General features: G+C 37.1%; 1 protein-coding gene across 1 annotated transcript in view; it reads left to right on the forward strand.

Annotated features, from left to right (window-relative positions):
- Positions 1-10,058, forward strand: part of LOC135202745 (carbohydrate sulfotransferase 11-like) — a 41,872-nt gene that overhangs the window by 21,303 nt on the left and 10,511 nt on the right. The window contains exons 2-3 of the mRNA XM_064232215.1: positions 5,686-5,789; positions 6,487-6,636. Coding sequence (XP_064088285.1) covers positions 5,686-5,789; positions 6,487-6,636 — 254 coding nt within the window. The remainder of the gene's footprint in view (positions 1-5,685; positions 5,790-6,486; positions 6,637-10,058) is intronic.

Consider the following 10,058-nt stretch of genomic DNA (forward strand, 5'->3'; position numbering starts at 1 on the left):
ATAACCGATGGTTGTGAAAGTTTGGTAAAAACTGTTGGTTACAGTGTTTTTGAGTGAAAAAGATTTACACTTTTACACATTGCTGATTTTTTTTTTTTGTGTTTGTGTCTGTTCCATTGTTTGTGCATTTATTCATTTTCTTATTGAAGTGTGTCTTTTTGTTTTATATTTTCATTTGCATTCACAATTTAATTGACTTAATTATTTTCATTGCTTAATCATTGCACATTTAAGTAAACTTAACATTTGTGAATTAATTTGTATTTACTTAGAATTCTTTTCAAGTTTTATTGTTGTTTAGCACTTGTGAATTAATTTCAAATTTTCAGTTATTGCCTAACACTTTTGAATTTTGATTGAATTAATTTCCTTGAATTTTGTGATAAATTCATTTTTATTCAATTTTACTTGATTTGATTCAATAATTAATTAAACTTTACTTTGTTTTCAAGTAACAGTAATTTTCCCTGATATTGTGAATTTTCACTTATAAATTTTAAATTTGATAATAAATTTTTTTATTTTAAAATTTTTAAAATTTTGTGTTTTAATTATTACACCAGTATAATTATATTTGATTATGACTATATTGATGATAGGTAGAGACATAGAGTGGTAATTGATTTGCTTTCCTTCAAGTAACTTGAAGTGACTTAGAACCAGGGAAGTACTTAAGACTTCTGAAATCAGGGAAATACTTTAGACTTTTAAAGTTGTTGAAGGAGTGACCTTTCCTTTGATTAATTTAATTACTTACAAGATTACCTCACACCTGTTTTGATGAACTTAGTCTGATTTTCTGCAATACTGGTAAGTGTTAAGGGATCACTGTTGCCCTTTAGAGTATTTCAGTCGTTTAAACGTGTTATGAGGGTTCAGGTGTCTAGCTTTTTGTGAGATAATGTTTGATGCATGGTAACCAGATACTCGGCACTTCGTAACATTATATATATATATATATATATATATATATATATATATATATATATATAGTATATATATATATAATCTACACAGATATTCAAAGCCGATGAAACACGGTTTTTCATCCTCACATTTTTATCCAAGCATCGGATAAAGCTGAAATTTGGCAAATATATTCTATATCCTTACCTACTTTCTGCAAGTATCATTTAATACTTAGGTTCGATAGTTTTGATCTCTATAGAGTAAAATGCAGTCGCCGATGCCGGAACCGAGAAAATCACAGACAAGGCTCCTAAACCCACTCGTGACGTAAATATCAAATGACGTCATGAGGCTCCGCCCATCCACCAGGTAGGCAGCAAGTCACTAACAGTGAATTGATATAGTTAGACAGTCTAGGGTTCAACAAACTCGATAATGGACAGCAAGATAAGGAATTGTCACCGTGGTTGTAAGACTGCATTTGTGCTACGGCTTGCCATTTTGTATACAAGCCAGAAGACCCTTGGCGAGATCTCCTACAGCATAAATAGATAATTATTTCTATAAATGGGTAATAGTTACTTGGCAGCTGCAGCAAAGAGGCCATAGCGTCAAAACCTGAGGTAAAACATAACATTGTCTTTTTGTACTCCCGCCCATAGGTGCAGATCTAACAAATGAGCTATAGACTGGTTCATTATCTGGATGAATTATATACACTGAATTATTTCTAAAGTAGAAACAATACGAATATCAGGAAAATGGAAGAATTCCAAGCTAACAACGTAATCCCAACAATTACTGCGAAGCTGCGACGAAACCTCCACAAAATAACAACAACAAAATCATTAAGAAATTCAGTCTCGTGAAAACAAATTGTTAAAAAATATCCACAATAATATATTAAAAATATTTTTTTTTACATAAATATATTTTTAGTATATTATTGTGGATATTTTTTAACAACAAAATTATTGTGAATGATAAATACAATAAAGAGGAATATGAAAAATCCTGCTCGCCATCACTGATATCACTGAAGCCTAGGATGAGTTCTTATATCAGTTAGTGAATATGTCATCGGCAAGTGGGCAGAGCCACATCTGAAGAGAAGTTTCCCCATATGTAAACTTCTCTTCACTGCGGGCGAAGCCTCTTGACGTCAAAGGTTAACGTCATTAATCAAAAAACCTTACCCGAGATTTTGATGGCTTCGGCATAGGAAACACACTTTTACTCTTATACGTACCGGAACTATCGAACTTGGGTATTAAGTAAAACTTTAAAAAATTAGGTTGGGTTATAAAATGTACACATGCCAACTCCCATTTTACCCGATGCTTTGATAAAAAGATGTAGACTCCGAATCCCATAGTAAGGTCCAACGAACGAGTGAAGAGGTAAGGTTGAGGTTACCGGGACATTAGTCGTGATAAAATCAACAGGTATTATGCCTTACGATGACCACTGCTTTTAAACATGCTCACATTATGCTAATGGAGCCACTAGACCAGCGGTTCCCAATTACTTTTGGTAATTACCCCCACTTTTTCCAAAATCCTGGCTAGCAGCAAGCTCGTTACCCCAACGCCATATCTATTATTTTTTACATGATTAATGTACAAAATATTAATGTAAAAGAAACTCTTTTAGTTGGTTGAACCATCCTTTATATTTAATTATTGAAACAAATATATCAAAAAGTACTATTACTTCTGTTGAAAAAAAAATGCATACATATAATAAGGTTGAAAATGAATGGAGTGAATATATAATTGAAATAATGTTCATCAGGGTGAAAAATGACAAATCAATAAATACTTCTGCAGGAAATAAATCAAATAATTTAATGTAAATAATCAAACCTTCAATTGAAAAAAAGTGGAAAAAATTATATATATATATATATATATATATATATATATATATATATATATATATGTGTGTGTGTGTGGTTGGTGTGTGTGTGTGTGTGTGGTAAGGTGTGTGTGTGCGTGTGTGTGTGGGTGTGTGGTGTTGTGTGTGTGTGTTTGTGTGTGCGCGGCGCGCGCGCGCTTAAAAAAAATCTTCAGTAGTTTGAAAAATGACACCTTCGGTTTGAGATCATTTCACAATGTAAGTTAAACCAAATGGTAAAAGCATTGGAACTGCTTCTAGACTTGCCATCGGGAACTCTTTGTTAGGGCTAATCCAAAATGAAGATAATATCGTGGAGTTAAATTCCATTTGTATGAGGTTGCTTACTTTTATTTCAAGTATTTCGTCTGCGAGTCTATTTGGTTCATCTGGCAGATGTTCCGTGTTAGATGTGAATGGATTCTGAATCCAAGCATACATAGTTAAGTGGGTTAACTTCAGGGAAAAACTCTTCCATCCTCAGACACAGGCTATTAAATGCGCACTCATTCATTATACTCCCCATATCACTGTATAGAATCTGTCCCATATCACTGTATAGAATCTGTATCTTCCAAAAACTCTCCTAACTTAGGAAATGCAGCTATTCGGCCAGTTCTGAATTTTGAGTCCCAAGAATCCAGTTTGCTACGAAATATATTACAGCACCTGTCAAAATGAAAACTGTCATTACCCCCATCAAATGCGAAATTGCCCCCCGTGGGGGTAATTTACCCCTATTTGGGTGCCGCTGCACTAGACGAAAAATTACAGTATACTTGACCGAAAACTTTAGCATACGTCAGTAATGGAAATTCTCTCTCTCTCTCTCTCTCTCTCTCTCTCTCTCTCTCTCTCTCTCTCTCAAATCCCCCTTCATCATGTAAACAACTAACTGCCATTTACCAATCCTATTTGGCGTGCATTGTATACTATAGTAGATTAACATCAACGGTGCATTTGATGTCTAGGCCAGTCCCTCTTACGACGCTCCTGATTGGCTGTTGATAAGCCAATTACAGTACTGGAAACTGTCTCTTGAGAGAGTTCACATAGGTAGGATGTATGTGCCACCTCTCCTGATGTATACTTTTGAAAGACTTATCACTCAAGAGAGGTGGAACATACCTCCTGCCTATGTGAATTCTCGAGAAAGACTTGGAAGTTTCCAGCCCTGTGATTGGCTTATCAACAGCCTATCAGGAGCGTCGTAAGGGACGGGCCTAGACATCAAATGCACGGTTGATGTGAATCTACTACAACGCTATATTAAAACTCATGTCGCTGGCATCTTCACTCCCGTGAGTAGGGTACAACATCTAGGAAATAAATCATTTTATTGTTTTAATAAGTCTCAGTAATTCATTATTTTAAAATGCTTTCTCATTAATTTGCTAATTATTTTGGTAACATTTATTCGTTGAAAAAAAACGCGGTCATGTGCGTTTGACTTTGATATAAAATATATGAAACTGGTATCCTATAAGTATATGGATGTTGTATATATCTTATTTTTTTAACTATGGCATGTAGACTAACCATAGTAAAATGGAAATAAAGTTTTGATTTAATTTCATTTCATTTGACACTCTCTCTCTCTCTCTCTCTCTCTCTCTCTCTCTCTCTCTCTCTCTCTCTCTCTCTCTCTATGACATTAGATAATAGATGCAAACGGAAGCTAAAGGGATTAAAATATTTTTAAAGAAACAGCTCAAAAGTTGCAAATTGTTTTATGGGGTCTGGGAGAACCAAAAAGGGTCACAATGAGACCCAAAAACCCAACAGAACGAGCGAGTTGCTTTTCTTCCAAATAAACGAACCAAACGACCAAAGCACAGGCACATATTATGATATCTGGGTATACGAGTATACACCAATTACACATGCATTTTTTAGTCAAATCTCGTTGCACCTGTCAGGTTACACCATCTTTTCTATGGGGTGAAACCCCCCAAATTCGGGAGAGGTCTCCGTCTTGCCCTTCTCTGACTGTACAACGTGAAAATGATCAAATGGCGATATTTTCACACTTCAGCTTTTAATTAACCCAACCTTCCATGGCTTTTCATTCTCCAGTCCTAACGTTTTAAGTTTCCGTCGCCCCTCAAAAGTGACGACAAGGTCTTGAAGATGTGATGAATCTTCTTTTGGTTTGTTTGTATGGCGTTTTTACGTTGCATGGAACTAGTGGTTATTCAGCAACGGGCCCAACGGCTTTACGTGACTTCTGAACCACGCCGAGAGTGAACTTCTATTGCCAGAAATACACATCTCTAACTCCTCAAGGGAATGCCCGAGATTAGAACTCGCGGCCACCGAGGTGATACGCAAGCACCATACCGACCACGCCACTGAGGCACTGAATCTTCTTTTGGGAGATCCTCATCCTCATGATTCCTTGAATCTGAATGTCTTAAGTGACCTTGGAACTCCAGGTAATTCAGACCTTTTCAAACCCAGCAGATCATCAACGGTTGGTGGGGCCAATGAATCTTTCACACCTTCTGACGTTTGCAAAACAAATATTCAATAACAAATGAAATATTAAATAAATTTAAAAAAAGTGGGACGCGTGTTTATGTCCCAGGGTATCTTATGTGGGAGGAATTGACCTCTGTTTCAACCTCGTTAAATACTCTACTGATGGAATAGAATATAAGATGTAGACCAAAGGCCAAGCGCTAGGACCTACGAGGTCCTTCAGCGATGAAACGGAAACCGACCGCAAAAAGTTTGAAAGGCGTAACAGAACGAAAACCTCGCATTTGTTAGAAGATTGGAAAGTAAGATGGAAGAAAGAATACGAACGGAGGTACAATAAAAGGCACTAACCCCCTACCCTACGGATGAAATGCCCTATTCATCCCTTCTATTTCACAGGCCGGAGCCACCACGTGGAAGACCCACTTGCTGCGGATGAAAGGATACACAAAACCAATACAAAACCCACACGTGGAATGGGTACATAGGCTGCTGAGAGCTAGGTGAGTCCCTGTGCCCATGAGGTGTTGTTCTGGGGATTTTCTGCAGCAGTCTAGTTTGAGAGAGAGAGAGAGAGAGAGAGCTTTAACATCTCTTACGAAAATGTAATCCTCGTAATTGTATATACCTAAGTGTAAATGGTGCGTTGCTTGAGAGAGAGAGAGAGAGAGAGAGAGAGAGAGAGAGAGAGAGAGAGAGAGAGAGAGAGAGAGAGAGAGAGAGAGAGAGAGAACGCTTAAGAAAATGTTCACATATTCGTAAATATATAATATATATAGGTAAATGGTTTTTTTCTACTTTTGAGAGAGAGAGAGAGAGAGAGAGAGAGAGAGAGAGAGAGAGAGAGAACGCTTAAGAAAATGCTCACACCTTCGTAAATATATATATAAAGGTAAATGGTATTTTTCTACTTTTGAGAGAGAGAGAGAGAGAGAGAGAGAGAGAGAGAGAGAGAGACAGAGAGAGAGAACGCTTAAGAAAATGTTCACACCTTCGTAAATATATAACATTTAAAGGTAAATGGTTTTTTTCTACTTTTGAGAGAGAGAGAGAGAGAGAGAGGAGAGAGAGAGAGAGAGAGAGAGAGCCGAGACGAGACCCTCATACATGTATACGTAACATTAAAAAGTCCCTTTTAACGGAGAAACACGCAACCACACAAGTGAAATATCTCATATCTGCCCCTTTCTTCTGTTCCAGGCATCTCTTAAACCGACAACAAGCCGTCAAAATCCTACGTTCCCCGTCTGTCACCCGGGTCGTATCCGTCCGGCATCCGGTTGCTCGCCTGATCTCCGGTTACACTAACAAGTTCTACAACGGACGCCTCCACGTGCCGGATAACGTCACGTGAGTGACCACAACGACAGACTATAGTAGATTCACATCAACCGTGCATGTGATGTCTAGGCCCGTCCCTTACGACGCTCTTGATTGGCTGTTGATAAGCCAATCACAGAGCTGGAAACTCTCAAGTCTCTCTCGAGAATTTCGTGAGGGATACGTCTTTCAAAAGAGGTGGAACATAGATCCTACCCATGTGAACTCTCGAGAGAGAGTTTCCAGCCCTGTGATTGGCTTATCAGTCCCCTCTACTGAGAGTTCAAGCTGGGGTTTCTCTCTGCTAGCTTGTGTTTGTGCATTCTGTTGAGTTGAATATAAAATTTAGGCCAAAGGCCAAGCACTGGGACCTATGAGGTCATTCGGCGCTGAAATGGAAATTGACAGTAAAAGGTTTGAAAGGTATAACAGGAGAGGGTGGAAAGTAAGATGGGAGAAAGAGAATATGAAAGAAGGTACAGTAAAAGAAATGAAAGTGGTTGCAGCTAGGGCCGAAGGGACGCTGCAAAGAACCTTAAGTAATGCCTACAGTGCACTGCATGAGGTCCACTGACGGAACTGCCCCCCTATGGAGGTGTACTTTGTTGCATATTATTTGGAGTGCACCTTTTGAGCAGACAATTTTGGAAATGGGGCACGACAGTCTGACATATGGTGACGGGTTGCATGGGCCAGAAAAGGTTCAGAATCACTGAACTACTTACTCTAGTCAAACCAAAATGACTATGAACATGGCTGTCATTAGCTACGTTGCCAAACTTCTTCCCGACTTCCAATCCGACGACAGTTACTCTGCACCCTTCAATTCAGGGTTATTTAATCCGGTCGTGAAATCCTACTCGTCACTTAAATAGCCAACAACAGTATTTTTTCTCTCACACCGTTTCATTCATTTTCATCTGCGAGTTTGGGCTACATATTGTGCATCTATAGATTCGTTCAAATCTAACGTGACATGATTCTTTTTGTATTATCCAGAATCTCAAGACTCAAAGTAACATTGCCAAGTATTGTTACTTTTTTTCTTCTAATGTCATACGTGTTACTAATTTGCGAATTCACAGCTAGCACTACTATCCTTTTGGTTATATAAATATGATCCCTTTTACGCATTGGTATAATAAATAATAATAATCTGCGTGATTTGAGTTCTATTTTTATTACATTGCTTAGCTCAAAACAGATTGTGACACGGTTAGCTTTTGTTTGTATTGTGTTTTTACGTTGCAAGGAACCAGTGGTTATTCAGCAACGGGACCAACGGCTTTACGTGACTTCCGAACCACGTCGAGAGTGAACTTCTATCACCAAAAATACACATCTCTAACCCCTCAGTGGAATGCCCTAGAATCGAACTCGCGGCCACCGAGGTGGCAAGTCAAGACCATGACACGGTTAGCGGTGCCGTCGATGACAGCGAGCTTAACCTGCTGCTCAGGCTGGGATACGAATATGAATTGCAACAAGTTTTCTTTGAATGTTAAAGTTTTAGGCAGTGTTCAAACTGTCTGTATGTTGCAAGATAATTAATAGGCCTAAAAACTAAAAACAAAAAACCCCTAACCCTTTCAAGATGTAATCTCCGCTACTAAAGAACATATTTGTGAAGATACCTGTTATTTGAGGAATAGATGATGGTGATTTTAATTATATGGAGAGAATGGCTATTAATCGAAATATCTATTAGCATTAATGTCATAGTCTATGGAACATTTTTTTTCTTAACTGGCTTAAAATATTTTCTTTATCAAAAGTGCTTCTGCTCGCTTTTGGTTTATAATTTATTCATTCATAGGGAAACTTGAAACGCAAGAATTTGTAGATAACTTCATATACTTAATCTAACACACCTAGGCCTAGGAACAAAATCTTGTCTTTAACAGAGATAATTGCACGAGTGAATTTGCGAATAAGCCATAATTTTGGAAGTGGTTAAGAAATATTTATATAATTTTACTTTTATGAAAATCCAAATAATCCTCCAACAAACATAAAACAAATGGTTTCAAGATAATTAATTTCATTGTCACCACTCGTAGTAGACCTATGTTACGCCAGATTGTTCATGTTGCACATCCACTGCAATATTGCTTCACACAAGCTCCGCTCACCCGTTGACATCGGTGGGTGCATTCTACCTTTGTTTTTACTTTACATTTTTTTCGGCGTTGAGGAGCAAATACAATCAAATAGAACTATTTCAAACTTTATGACTTCATTAGAAGCAATATAAATGTTATAACAAATTTTTCGTGCTTTTATTTAACATTTGAACCGAGATTTGATGATGACGGTTTTTCCTTTTGTCAGCTGCATCGGCGATGAATGAATTTAAGTTCTGAGAAGGTTTTGTAACTGTTCTTCCGAAATTTGTCTACACGTGATATTTTCTCACTGTTTTGAAATATATGACAGATTTCACTCTTATGAAACATATGATGGCTTTACTGCGTGCAATAATCGTGTTTTCGCATTGAAATGGATGAATATGGAGCATGTTAGATTGCTATTTGGTAAATCTTTAACGAAATCCTATCAGTCATGTAGCATCAGTTCTGAGCATAGCTGTACTAGAAAGATATGGCGCCGTTTCTGCCACATCTACGCGATAGCCCAACTTAGGGCAAGGTTTTATTAATCAAACCTGGGAAAAGTGGCAACGTCTACAACGTACTACATGTTCGTAGTCAATTTAGTTTGATTAATGGATTTCGTAGCATGAAATCAAGGCATGAATGACAATAAGTTTGTTTAAGATTTGTTCACGAGGATAGGGAGATATGAGCGACTTGACTAATGTGTATTATTATTACTATTATAATTATTACTGGAATATCTTGGAAGAAGACTCTTATTCAAACAAACTACATTAAAAAAAAGAATGGCGTCTTCTAGATGATGCTGAATTTTGAATGCAGTTTCTCAAGCTCGCGAATGAACTAATTTGTAGCAGCAGGTGAATTATATAAGATGTCCGAAGTTCACTTATTCCCTAACGTTTCGATAATTCTCTCTACCATTTACTGAAAGGCGATGCATCTAAGGATTTAAGTCAATTTTATCGACCATTGATTCGTAATTATTTACAAAATGCGAAAAAATCAAATTTCAATTACACTACAATTGTAGTAAAAATTACGAGTCATTCATCGTTTAAATGTCGATATAAAAAAAGACAAACACTATTGTTTAAAAAAAATCGTTACAAACAATATGATGAACAAGACGTTAATTACGAACCACTGTTTACTATTAAGGTTACGTTAACAAGCTGCGTTTTCTCAGGAGCCTTCAAGTCCCAGACTTTCATTTGAAATCGTTGGAAATAAATAATCAAGGATCCTTTTTTCTTCTTCTGAGAGTGACAGGAAATTTAAATGCTAAGATGCGCTCAAAAAGACGTAGGAACAATTTTTTCAATTTTATATAAT

This window comes from Macrobrachium nipponense, chromosome 33, assembly GCF_015104395.2.
Source record: "Macrobrachium nipponense isolate FS-2020 chromosome 33, ASM1510439v2, whole genome shotgun sequence".
Classification (NCBI taxonomy): domain Eukaryota; kingdom Metazoa; phylum Arthropoda; class Malacostraca; order Decapoda; family Palaemonidae; genus Macrobrachium; species Macrobrachium nipponense.